The following is a 13482-nucleotide window of genomic DNA, read 5'->3' as shown; positions in this document are numbered from 1 at the left end:
AGCCGGGAGCTTCCCAAATGATCCCTGGAACACAAACAAGCGCCGCAAGTTAATATGACACCCCCCCCGAAGAGGAGGGAGTAACTTCCACAGGGGCTTATTTAATCAGACGGATTTGCTTTGGATGAATAGCTCACATGCATGGGATGCTATGACATTTGATACTGTATTATTATTACTTCTACTGACGAGCTAATGACATTCAGTTAAAGCTGCCTTTATGAAGATAATACTTTTGATTAACAGTTTCCGTCATTCTGACACCTGTTTCTACTATTTTATAATTGCATTTAGCTACTGCATGTGGGAATGACAAAAATATATGCATATATTTTTTAAGGGACAAAAATATTATATATTAATATGAGGGATTGGCTTATCTGATATGCTGATACTGTCCAACTCTCAATTTCCGATTCCGATATCAACCAATACCGATATGTATTACATCAGATATCTCCATTATATTTTAATTATGTGGAATTAACACATATTTGTTGTGAAACTAATAGATACAGCATCAGCAATTAGCTTCTCAACAACATCTCACACAAGCAAAAAAAAGTATAAAAAATGAGTATAAAACAATGAAAATAAAATTGAATGAGAAGCAGTTCATAATGAAAAATATCGTCAGGACAGCGGGCACTGGCTCTGGCCACCCGCCCGCCCGCGTTGTGGTAGAAAATGGATGGATGGATTAAAATGCATGAGAAAGTTTTATGTTTTGAACGGTATTTTTAACACTGTGATTTCTGTCATGTTTGACTTTAAAATGTTAGCCAAAAATAGTTAAAATAAATACGTTTTATTGTGTGAAGACATGTCTGAGAGCCAGATGCAGTCTTCCAAAGACCCACATCTGGCTCCCGAGCCGTAGGTTTCCTACCCCTGTTTTAGACTAAAAAATGACATAAACTTTGTTGAAGTTCTTGCATTGGAGTGTGGTTAAGGTGTAGGCTACCTAATGTTCTGACTTTTGGGCAATGAATGAACAAATTAGTATAATAGAACAAAATTTTATGTTTCATCCTCATGTATTGATTTCCATTAGATGGGTTTTCTCCGGGGCCGCACGATGGCCGAGTGGTTAGTCGGGAGATTGGGAAGATCTGGGTTCAAATCTCCGTTGGGCATCTCTGTGTGGAGTTTGCATGTTCTCCCTGTGCGTCCCACATTCCAAAAAGCATGCATGTTAGGTTAATTGGCGACTCTAAATTGTCCATAGTCAGCTGGGATGGGCTCCAGCATACCCGCGACCCTCGTGAGTATAAGCGGCATAGAAAACGGATGGGTGGGTTTTCTCCGAGTACTCCGGCTTTCTCCCACATCCCAACGACGTGCATGCTCGGTTCAGTGGAGGCTCCGATTGTCTGTCCTAATGTGTGCCTACAGCCATCAGTCTCTCGCCCGATGTCAACTGGGGTAGGCTCCAGCTCAAAGTGACCCTTATGAATGAATGAATAGATGGTGTAGGTGTCCTTTGAGTGTGTATTCTCTATCAACGGGCTAATAATTTGTCTTTTTCTGGTGTACAAAGCAGACCAACATGTCATCGCTGACTTTTGTTGTGGCTACTTTCATAGTGGGGGGGATAATTGTAATGGGAAGACAATAAGAAGACACCCTACTATGCTCCTTTCACACAATCGGACTGGATGTTTTGGTGGTGCAAGAAGGGGATGATAGGGTGTGTGGGTTGTGGTGGTAATGTTGGGGGCGGGGCTCTTCTGTTACTGACGTAAATTCCCCATGTAAGGTCACACAAGTGGTCAAATGTCTCAGACGAGCGAATCAGTGAAGACTTTCGCAAAAAATAGGGCTCCCGCCTTGTCAAGCAGCTGCGGCCTTGTCCAAAAAAGTATTGGGTGTCCAGTAACCGGCCGGCCACAACTTATTTGACTCACTGCAGCCCGAGCGAGCTGGCACTCCAGCTTGGCGTTCACTGTGGTTCCGACGCTCCGACCCGAGGGCCCTTCAGTTGAGTTGTCTCATTTTGTTTTATCCACGCAAAGCACCGACACTTAAGCAGCCATGGATGCCATCAAGAAGAAGATGCAGATGCTCAAGCTCGACAAGGAGAATGCCTTGGACAGAGCTGAGCAGGCTGAGTCCGACAAGAAGGCAGCTGAGGACAGGAGCAAACAGGTTGGGATCCTGTGTCGCTTGGATTCATTTGTAATAACAGACCGATGACGTTAGGATTATTGCTTCACGTGATATCGCGAGGTGTTTCGTTCTTGCTTTGAATGCAGAGATATTTATTTGACATAAATCTCTTCTTCCGCTGCCTCCCAGCTCGAGGATGACTTGGTGGCACTGCAGAAGAAGCTGAAGGCGACAGAGGATGAGTTGGACAAGTACTCTGAAGCCCTGAAGGATGCCCAGGAGAAACTGGAGCTGGCTGAGAAGAAAGCCACAGATGTGAGTTTAGCACTTCTCCATTCGTTGTCTAATCGTGTCACCTTGAATCTGAGCCTTTCAGCGCCATTGTAACCGTAACATTCCTGCATAAATGAGGATGAAGAACACCTTAGGCACAAAGTTATATTTAGTGTGTGCCCTCTATATGGCAAGGTCACAGCTTTCTGCCTTCCACAGGTGGTGGCACAAAAACACGGACCAGTGTAGGGTTACAGCGGAGCATTTTCGCATGCATGTTTGACCTGTGTAATCTTTGACAACACCGGTCGGCATCCCAAACTCGGACTGAATGACCGATTTATTGTTTTTATAGGTATTAAATAATAACCGTACCATTGAAAATGAATACTCAATTATCCTGTCGTGATTTATTCATCCCAAGACGATTAATACAATGTGAGCATAGAGAATAGAAAAACATATTCACAGAAGGAGCAACAAAACCTCATAACACACACGGATACAACCCTGTTGCCATTAAAAAATGCTATTTTTACAGTCATGTGAAAAATGAGCACACGAACCAACAGGCATGTGCTTGTCGGTCCCCTAAAGGCGTGCACCAAATTTCCGTGGCGATAGGGCTAAACACCGTAACGTTACAGTGGCTGTTTTGTAGAGCAAATTGAGCTGGGTGAGAAATTTCAAGTTAACTTGCCTTACCCGGGGTCAAACTTGGGACTTTAACAACAGCGCCACCGTGTGGTGTATTTTAGAGGAAACGCAACCACACAGGCAACACAGTTTTGACAGATTTTCAACTTTTTGTGTGCAGTGGTTCAGGAGTAGAAGAGTTCCCTCACACAGACAAATAAATACAGTCATGAGAATAAAATAGCACGCCCCTGGGGTGACTGTGTGTTAAGGGCCAACCAGTAAAAGAAAACTCTTAAGATTAAAAATTTTGATATAGGTCAGACACAACAGAGAGATATACAGAATAATACAATTTTTCAATATAAATATGTGGTCCATCTTGCACATTTAATACTCTAAGCAGCAAAACAAATTGTGCAAGCTCACACGAGTGCATAATTTTATGTAATCATCATAATCATAAAGGAATTAAAATTATAACAATACATTTTTCCTGCATTGTTTTCATTAAAGTATGAATACTTCGTAGTGTCATGTGACTTCCTTGTTGACCTCATTGAATCATGTTTGGGGCTCTTTTGTAGTGATGGAAATTACGGGCCCTTTTAGAGAGTGGGTTCTTTGAATTTGGCTTACCAAAAAGAGCCGGCTCTTTCAGCTCCCCAGTGGCTCCGCAGATTTTTTTGTCTTAATTTATTATTTAATTATGTGTATGGTGTAAAATGAATTGCTAATGTAAAAAATACACGTTTACTATTCATGTGGATTTATTTAAATCCTCAATGAACCGCTACAAAAAATACAATATTTATTAAAATACAAAAACAAAGATCCGTCTCAACAGACAAGGTCAAAATTCTGCATGCAAATTGCTAACAATTTGCAAACAAATTGCAAACAACACAACGTCAACAAAACACCACACAGCAAAACACGAATGAAAACGTGCAAAACAAGAAGATAAATCAGCAAACAGGTAAGAGTTGTGTCTTGACTGAAGATTGGCATTCAAAAACAGCAAGTGTCTCAACCTTGAGGGGAAGATCCTGTTTCTCCTGTTACGATAAGTGAGTAAAAACACCTTAATTAAGTTTTCAACTACAAATAAACTTACGCAACGTTCTTCCATCACACGTCCTGACACACTGACAGGTAAGTGACCGAGTCCAAATGAGGCTCGAGTGTAATGAGTAGTGATTTATTGAAGATTAAGAAATATTTACGTACAGAGCGAGATCCACGGCACTGCTGCTCAGTAAGAACGGAAGCTCAGATCAATAAGTGCTTTGACTTTTAAGTCCCCAGATACCGGAAAACTTTCCGATGGTGGCAGAAAAAGTTTTTGGGTAATGTTCTCCCTTTGGTCACCCCAGTGAAAAATGTCTGGCTCCGCCACTGGCGACAAAGTCATCACGTTGGCAACACTGGTGCTGTGTGTGTTTAACGCCGCCCCCCGCGCTCAGCGTGGACACAGGGAGAGACGTCGCAACACATCTTGACCAATGAATATTTGCCTTTAAAGGAAAAAAAAGACAATGACAAAACTAATCGGGTCCCAACTGGCTCCCAACAATGCAAGACGGCTCCTTTCGTTCATTTCAAAGAGCCGGCTCTTAGAGCCTATTCGTTCGCGACCGACACATCGCTACTCTTTTGGCATTAGCTCAATTTACTAGTAAGGGATGCGTGCCCTTTTTAATAGTTCAGTAATTATGTTGCATTTAAAATTTAAGGATTACAACAAATATAAAAATACAAAATGGAAGGAACAGAACCATTTGTGTACCTTACTTTCCAACCATTAAAAGTAGTACATGCATGATTATCTATATAAATTCTATGATTAACACATTTATATACACTTTATACATAATATATTGAAATATTTCAATATATTCTGCATTTTATTTTTCAGTATTTCAACATAGAGTATATATATTTGTTGCTCTGCCTATTAGTAACCTGAGCAGCATAAAAACGTTGTCTATGTTTAAAGAGACATTTTACAACAATATAGCCTAATAACAATATATTTGTAGCCAATATTTTTGTTAAAGTATTAAAAATGTATCGTATAATGTAACTTCTTTGTTTACACTGTTGAATAAGTGATGTTTGAGACTCTTTTTGGGTTAGCTCAATTCACCAGTAGGGGATGCCCTCTTTAATCGCTCATTCATTAGGTCCCCCTACGTTTATCACATCATTTAAAATTGTTATTAATAAGAAGACCTTAAGAAAATACAATAAATATTTTTTTTTTACATCAAGTCGATAAACTAAATGATTTCCGTGAAACAGCGAGTCACTTCCGGGTTGGGTGGCACGTCCCAATCCTCATCAGGACTTGATTAAAGTGCGGTGGGGGCAGGGATCAAAGAGCCGCATCTCGTCAAGTGTGCTCCAGCTTGTGTGTCTCCTTTGGGAGAAACGAACTAGCTTAGCCGAGACGTTAACGTGGACTATAAGCATAACAATGGCCGGTGGAAGCTCCCTGGAAGCGGTCAAGAAGAAAATCAAGTCGTTACAAGAGCAGGCGGATGCGGCGGAGGAACGGGCAGCCTTACTCCAGCGGGAACTCAACCTGGAGAGGAGCGCTAGGGAAGCAGTAAGCCGAAGCTAATGATTTAAGGCAATTAGTCTGTAGGCTGCCGACGGCATTAGGCGTAAATCTGGTCAAAAAGCGTGGCTGCTAGGCCCAGACAGCAGCATTTCATGCTCAAATACACTCAGACAAAAGTAGTGGGGGAAATGAGTACCCTATTTGTCTTAAACACCCTGTGTGTGAGTGAAGTAAGCTAGCTTCACAGCAGCTTCATCCCTGTGCCCAAGCTACATGGAGCACCTCCAATTAGCCTATAGCTGCCATGTTTCCTCTACATGGGCTAGACTTAATCACAGCTTGGCATTTAATTTGAAAATGATTCAACCCAAAGTGTGCTGAAACAACAACACTCTGTGTGTCCTCATTTGCTGCATCCCTCACCCCGCCCTGTTCCCGACCCAGCCCAAGATATGTTTGGAGGCTGCAAAGTCCCACAAGGAGCATTTTTACCAGCTATTCTGCAGATAAACCTGACTGACATGTTGTGCTTTCCCAGGCTGAGGGCGATGTCGCTTCCCTGAACAGACGTATCCAGCTGGTTGAGGAGGAGTTGGATCGTGCTCAGGAGCGTCTGGCCACAGCTCTGACCAAGCTGGAGGAGGCTGAGAAGGCTGCTGATGAGAGCGAGAGGTGGGTGCACCTTGCAGCATAGGAAACACCGCAGCAGCCCACCACCATTTCTTTTATACCCAAGTTTTGGGTTGGCACAGAGAGTGCAAGCAGTCTGTCAATCCATCCAACATAAACAAGTGGTGTATACTCGGAGTTCAGAGCAGATTTGTTGAAGGCATAGTGCAGGATTCTAGCTTTGACTTATACTGAAGTGGTTTAGGTTATAAACATATAACATATTTAACTAGACTGCTAGACTCTACTTACGATTGTGTACTGGTGCATCACTGAAAATACTAAGAAACTACTCTAAAAATGTTATGTGAAATGATGGTTATTGTTGTGAGGTCGCACCTAAAAGCTGCATTTAGTTTGACCATGACAAAAGCTGCAGGAGGACCACTCCCAGCATCTCTCCTCAGTGCTGCCCCACCTGGCCACAGGTTGTATTGCATAGTGGAATATAGCCGCTGCTACAGGTACAGTATATGCCAATAAAGGCTATAGCATTGAATATTTTGGTAGTTTAGAGCGGTTACTGACACCAAGATCGGTGTATTGCTCATTCTGGAAGTGTTTCTAGCAACATAATATAATATATAGTATCTGTCTGGTAGTAATTAAACTAGTCCCACTTTGGGTTGAAGGTACACAACATGATTAAACATATTGTGCCTATTATTGTAGATAGTGGTCCCCATGAATTAACGCTCAATTCTGTCTCCTTCAGAGGGATGAAAGTCATTGAGAACAGGGCAATGAAGGACGAGGAGAAGATGGAGCTGCAGGAGATCCAGTTGAAGGAGGCCAAACACATTGCTGAGGAAGCTGACCGCAAATACGAGGAGGCAAGTTTCTCAGCTCTTGAAGCCACCATTTTTCTTTTTTCTTTTTTTTTTTTCCTAATGTGACAGCTGATGCCGAAGGCCTCCCCTTTTGAGGGGTGACACGAATGACTTTTAAGATGCATTTCAAATATTCTAACTTCTTTAATTTGACTCCAGGTGGCCCGTAAGCTTGTGATCATTGAGAGCGATTTGGAACGTACAGAGGAGCGTGCTGAGCTGTCTGAGAGGTAAGAATCTCCTCCATATATCCCCTCACTGCCGTATCTATCACTTTTTTTGTAAGCAAAACTTGTAACCTCCAGCAAATGCTCTGAGCTAGAGGAGGAGCTGAAGACGGTGCAGAACAACCTGAAGTCTCTGGAGGCTCAGGCAGAAAAAGTAAGCCAGCTCATGCTAAAAAGTGACATTTATCCATTCAAGTATGAACTTTGTTTGCGATGTTGTGACACTTCTTTCTTTGCTTGTGCAACCACAGTACTCGCAGAAGGAGGACAAGTACGAGGAAGAGATCAAAGTTCTTACAGACAAGCTGAAGGAGGTGAGTTGGCAGAGATTTTTTTTTAAGTAATCATATTTGTAGTAATGCTATAAATTGTAGTATACTTTTCTGTGATTTTCTATTTAATCATAACTTTTACGTTATGGTCAATGCCTTTTTTTTTTTGCTGAGGAAATCTCATGGTTGTACCACCTTCTTTTAATGGTAATGCAACGAAAATATGGTTCCTTGAAAGGGCTTACATCACCTGGTTAAATACAAGTCAAAACTTAAACATAGAAATTGTTGGTGCTTTTACCTGTGGCTTAAGTTTTCTAATAGTTTTTTTTCTCTTGCAGGCTGAGACTCGTGCTGAGTTTGCTGAGAGATCAGTTGCAAAGCTTGAGAAGACCATTGATGACCTGGAGGGTATGAATCCTTTTATATTGACTTTATTTTATCAGGCATCTGAAGTGTTTCACAGGGTATAAGGATGTCACACCATTCAGCTGCCATTCTCGTGTGTTTATTTTATTCCGAGATAAGTAAGAGAACTTTATACAGTGTCAGATCATTTATGTGGACATCGCACTTTGAAGTGTTTACTGCGTGTAAGAAAGTTGACGCAGTGATAGCCTGCCACGGCCGCTCCTCTCCACGCATTTTACGTTTGGCATTCCCATGATTCTCCGGCTGTTCGAGGTTGCGCGACACGAGGACGTTTTCTCTGCGACTCCTCAGGAATCTGACACAACCTCTGCAGCTGTTGCATGTGTGCTCTTCCTATTTCTGTCCTGCTTCCTACCTCAGGTTCATTTGTTTTTTTTTTTTTACCTCTGTTCTGACTTCTTTTCATTTCCTCCCTCCCCACACCCCCTACCCCCGATTCATTGCCATCACTTCATAAATAATTGCCACTCCATAGATGAGTTGTACGCCCAGAAACTGAAGTACAAGGCCATCAGCGAGGAGCTGGACCACGCTCTCAACGACATGACTTCCATGTAATTCAACATGCTTTTGTGTGCTCAGTGGCTCTTTAGTAGTCCCCACACAGCCTTCTACACTCTAACAAAAATAGCTTTTGTGGCTGATTTGGATTTGATACTATCTCACAATAGATGTTAGCAAAATGTGTTTCCACTAACATTTAACGAATATCCATCCATATTTTCTCCTCATTCTCATTAGTTGATCTGCATCCTTTATCTCCTGCATGCCAATTGTTTTCCATTCTGTTATTTTCTTCACCACCTTTTTTCTTCTCCTCCTCCCAACAGCTAAATTTTTACACCTCAGAGGCCACCTGCTGGTTGAACATTGTCATCTGCTCTATCCGGCGCAGCGCTGCCCCAATTTTCTGTCTTCTGTCCTCTCTGTGCTGCCCTTTCTGCCACTTTCTGTACATTGGGCCTCCGCTGCTGCTGCTGTTGCCACCACCCATTTGTTCATCTCTCATGCACACCTTTTTGAGCCGTTGTACTTTGTTGTAAAATAAACATTCTTCCATCTGTGTCAGCCCATTTTCCCCTTTTTCCTCAGCTGCAAACCTCATTTCATTTGTCTCATCTTTTGTTTTTCATCTTTGTTTTCTCTGTTTTTAATTTAATTTGTCGAGTAGCTTTTGAATAAACTCCAGAGCTCCTCTCCCATCCAGTGTTCCCCGTTTCTGTTTGGGAGGACTATTATCTTTTATTTGGTTCCAGCAGTGCTGCAGTGGAACCTGTTCTGGTGCTTATCCTCTGGTTAGTTAGGATTTGTCAACTATTTTCCCATAGGCCAAAAGAAAAAAACCTTTATTCGCTGTACAGGGATTTTTTTAGTGATATTTTTACATCACTGTCATACAAGTGTACAATATAAGCTAACCAGTATTAATTGTTGAATCCATCAACAAACCATTGGCTGGCAACCAATCCAAAGTGTACCCCGCCTCTCAGCTGAAGAAAGCTGGAGTAGGTGGCAGAGTACCCGCGACCCTAGTGAGAATAAGCGATTTATAGAAAACGGATGGATGTTCTTTTAATGTCAAACGCGTAATGCAAATGCGATGTGCTTCACAGATGCATCTCGCACGTCTTTTCAACATTTTTGATTGTCACCCGAGTGTAAAAAGAAGTTAAGCATTGTAAATCACAAAAACAAAACACTTTGATAACAAGTGACATTGTATGGTTGCACTGCTTTGAATATGACTCCGCTTTAACATCATGTAACTATCGTGTACCTGCCTGCAAAAATAAAAACACATGCCAAGTTGATCCTTTGCTCGCGGAACTGGAAGGTGTGGTATGCTGACAGCTCGCATGAAGGCAGTTTGAACTCCACATTTTTGTGCAACTTCAGAAGCAGATTTTTCCCAAAAACTTTCGGTATCTTTTAAATGGTACAACCTCCAGGGCATGCAACTTCAGAGGGGTTCCACTGTAGCTTGTTGTTCTTCTGTACCTAGGGATAGTTTGGATTTTTTGACATGGAGTTGTATGACATCCCCATCAGCAGTGACTTAACCCCCCCTCGCCCCACACCCCCTGGTTCGTCCCGTTAGCGGAGTTCTGGTCAGATTTTGGTGAAGAGAAACGTAGTTCTGGTTAGTTGCTGGGTCTTAAGGAAAGAGTTTGAGTTCTCAAAACAATATGCGTTCAAAAGAGTAATACATTTGCATCACAAAAAAAAAAAAAAATCTGTCGCTCTGCGTTATTTTCTCTCCGTTCGTATCAATACGCGCTCTCGCCTGTCCATTGTTGTTTGTGTTCCACAACGGATGAGAATGCTGAGATGGGAGACTCTCGCGCCTCCATCCGCCCATGTAAACACTGTGGAACACGGAGCACATAGTGATGCGAACGGAGAGAAAATAACGCTTTTTTTTTTATTAGCAACGGTTTTGTCATGCAAATGTTTTACTTTTTTGAGCAGCCAAACTCTTTACTTAAGTGACCCCAGCAACGAACTGCAACGACATAAGGGGGGTAAGTCACTCTTGATGCACTACACTGCTGATGGGGATGTCATACAACTTCAAGTCCAAAAAATCCAAACTATCCTTTTTAAGGACGAGCGATGGCTTGAAATACGAGCGGTTAGTTTGGCTCTCTGACTTTAAGGTGAAATTATGTTTGCAAGTCTTCCTATGTCCAAATCCAGAAGTTTGCCTGTATTGGACACCTTCATGAAGGTTGCTGTACTTTTAAAAAAAATTTAGTTTAAAAGGAACTAATATTTGCATGCTGACTAAGCTTCAATAGCTTGGCTCTGTTTCCTCAGTTAAACGTGAATACAAACTAACGTCACTTCTTTTGTCTTCTCGTACTAATACCCTACTTGTGTCTCCTCTCCACTTTCTCTTGCCTGCCTTCCGACTGTCAAGACCACCTTTACAAGCAGCTTGAGAAAAACCGTCTCCTCACCAATGAGCTACGAGTAGCCTTAAACGAGGCCTGAAGTGGGGGATCGGGCTCTCGTTTTGGTTTTCTGTCTTCACAATTCCAGTTTCGACACATTTGCGTCAGAATTTTGTTCCAAAGAGCATCTTCCACCCCTTAATCCACGGATGCTGTCAGTCGGCAGGTGGCAAAACAATCCTTTTATGGACTTTTATTATGCATGCTTCAAGTAGACATCTTGTGGCAAGGTCAGACAGACTGGTATTTTTTTCAGCCGAGTATATTTGTATGGTTTTTAACCTTGTCCAAACTGCACTACTTACAAAAAGTGAGGGATATTCGTTCAGCTCGTAGTTAGACAACAATGTGCGTTGAGAGAAGGTCAAATTAAGTTCACCTCTGAAGTGTATACTGTGTATAAAGTGGTCCCTCACTACATCGCGGTTCGAACATCACTCCCTCACTCGATCGCGTTTTTTCAAAAATTCATAAATGCTCGCTGTTTTGTGGTTGACGATGCCCTGTTATAAGTCCAAAACATGCATATTTAAGCAGATTGAACGTATTTTGCATTTATGTATTAAACATTTTCAAGCATAAAAATGGCTTAACAAATATACAAATGCAACATAAGCCACTAAGACCACCATTCAACTTATGAATGTAGTATTCTTCATTGGTCACTAGGGGTCAGTAATTGTTCGGTGAGAAAAGCACCAGACTTGATCGCCAGAACAACAGGCTTTTATTGCAATAATATAATAATCGTAATAATAGCACGGGTTAGTGTTGTGGGCTATGGCCGCAACAGTAACTAAACTAAAGCTCACCATAGATTCCCCCCCACTACAAGGTAGGTGACTTAAATGGCTTATTTTCTATATCTACTATATTGGGTAATACAAATGTAGAGGTGAGATATGGATGTTATTTCATGTCTAGATGGCTCTGATAATGTTAAAGTGAATTTAGAAGATTGCATACAGGTTTTCCAAGGAATCCTACTTGGTAGTCGGGTCTGGAACCAATTAACCGCAATAAACAAGGGTCTACTGTATCCCTAACTTTTTGTGAGTAGCGTATGATGCAGCATGTAGCTACACTTGGAACCAAACTGCTTATTGTCTTGGTTCCAAATCAGACTCACTTTGTGTGACTGAACGTTGCTGTTAAGATGGGCATGCACTGTACAATTTTCACAGTATCATCTTGAAATTGTAACTATCACTACACAAGTAAGACAACGTCGACGGTTGCTTGACTGAGCGCTCACACTGTTATCTGTGGGTGGTGGTTGTTGCACGTAAGTCCATGAGGTGTCAGTAGTGCGCGTTTGACTGTCAAATCAAGAAGACAACCTAGCAGCTGTGTGTGAACTTGGACTGCTAATGCTGAAAACAATCCTAACAGCAATGCAGCATGCAGTCAGTAAATGCCAATCAAATTTCTGACACTCCAGAAATTCACCTGATGGATGTGTAATGCGACTTCAGAGCTGCCCCATTCAACTCGGGCTACAGACAGGTCTAATATGCATATGCATTCCCAACTTTAGTCATTTCTTCTGCTTTTTTTTTTTAATTAATTACTGTAAAGTTGTGAGTTCTTACATTCCACTGCTTTTTACCCAAAGTAGGACTCACAAACCAATTAGCAAAGCTTTAAATGAGCCCTGCCCTAAGGCTGAAACTCAAAGTACTGGATAGAAACTTTTGACTGCTTACTCACACCTGAAATTCAAAATATGAATTGTGTAACTCTGACTAAAGCTTCCTGTTTGTGTGTGTGCCCACTGTGTCTTAACGCTGCAATGCTATATTAACAGATGAACTCGCTCATGCAAAAGAAGACAACCAGAGAGTAAAGCAGATGCTGGATCAGACTCTAATGGAGATATGTAACATTTGACCCAGCTGTACTCATCCCCTCAATGTGACTGGCTCTGGCACACCATGGCTGCAGTACACAGAATGTGTGTCTCCTCTCTGACCTCATGAAACCATACTTTGTTACGCACTGGAAGCATTCACTATATTGTCTTTATTTGTTGAGAGAATAAGCACTTTTTGCAGGGAACAAATATGTCATATGATCATCAGCCATAAGCAAGCCAAGGTTACAAAAGGGATTTTTATTGTGGATTTTTGTTAAGTATCTTGTTTGCGTTTCTTTAACCACTATTGTTAACAACAATTTGGTCACATTGATGTTTTTCTACTTTGTGTTAGCACAGTTCCCTGAATGAACACCAACCAATGTCAAAGAAATATTTGCACAGTGTATTCACTTTTTTTTTTTTTTATTTTGTTTTGCTATTTTTTCCTGAAAAATGTGTGTGTCATTTTATCTTGGAAATGTCATGATCATTAATAAATTGTTACATCAAGTATCTAACTTTAAACTATGGCTTTCTTTGAAAGTTTAGTACACATACTTGGTAAAAAGTGACACAGTGATTGAGCAAGTCTGTACAGTAAGGGAAATATTGACAATTACTCTTATTTTATTAGTTTGTACTAACGTATATTTTGT

General features: G+C 41.4%; 1 protein-coding gene across 6 annotated transcripts; it reads left to right on the top strand.

The window, feature by feature from the left end:
- Window positions 1-1880: 1880 nt before the first annotated feature.
- Window positions 1881-13344, top strand: LOC129178580 (tropomyosin alpha-1 chain-like). 6 transcript variants are annotated; one of them, XM_054770926.1, is made up of 10 exons: window positions 1884-2148; window positions 2299-2424; window positions 6123-6256; window positions 6969-7086; window positions 7243-7313; window positions 7389-7464; window positions 7562-7624; window positions 7924-7993; window positions 8490-8568; window positions 8845-9082. In XM_054770926.1, exons 1-10 carry the CDS (start codon window positions 2035-2037, stop codon window positions 8846-8848), a joined length of 855 nt encoding a protein of 284 aa, XP_054626901.1. In that variant the 5' UTR covers window positions 1884-2034; the 3' UTR covers window positions 8849-9082. The 6 variants fall into 6 exon arrangements, with proteins under 6 accessions (XP_054626900.1, XP_054626902.1, XP_054626901.1 ...); XM_054770925.1 differs by lacking the exons at window positions 8490-8568; window positions 8845-9082 and adding an exon at window positions 12776-13344 and having other exon boundaries at window positions 1881-2148; XM_054770927.1 differs by lacking the exons at window positions 8490-8568; window positions 8845-9082 and adding an exon at window positions 10935-13344 and having other exon boundaries at window positions 1882-2148.
- Window positions 13345-13482: the final 138 nt, after the last annotated feature.

The sequence above is a fragment of the Dunckerocampus dactyliophorus genome, chromosome 3, assembly GCF_027744805.1.
Source record: "Dunckerocampus dactyliophorus isolate RoL2022-P2 chromosome 3, RoL_Ddac_1.1, whole genome shotgun sequence".
NCBI lineage: Eukaryota > Metazoa > Chordata > Actinopteri > Syngnathiformes > Syngnathidae > Dunckerocampus > Dunckerocampus dactyliophorus.
This window is presented reverse-complemented; position numbering and strand designations above follow the sequence as displayed.

Bases quoted from the DNA above. Each gene is read 5' to 3' on its own strand.
- LOC129178580 (XM_054770925.1), top strand. From the start codon at position 2,035: ATGGATGCCATCAAGAAGAAGATGCAGATGCTCAAGCTCGACAAGGAG. The intron at 6,257-6,968 runs GTGGGTGCACCT...TGTCTCCTTCAG, and splicing joins GCTGCTGATGAGAGCGAGAG to AGGGATGAAAGTCATTGAGA. The intron at 7,087-7,242 runs GCAAGTTTCTCA...ATTTGACTCCAG, and splicing joins CTGACCGCAAATACGAGGAG to GTGGCCCGTAAGCTTGTGAT.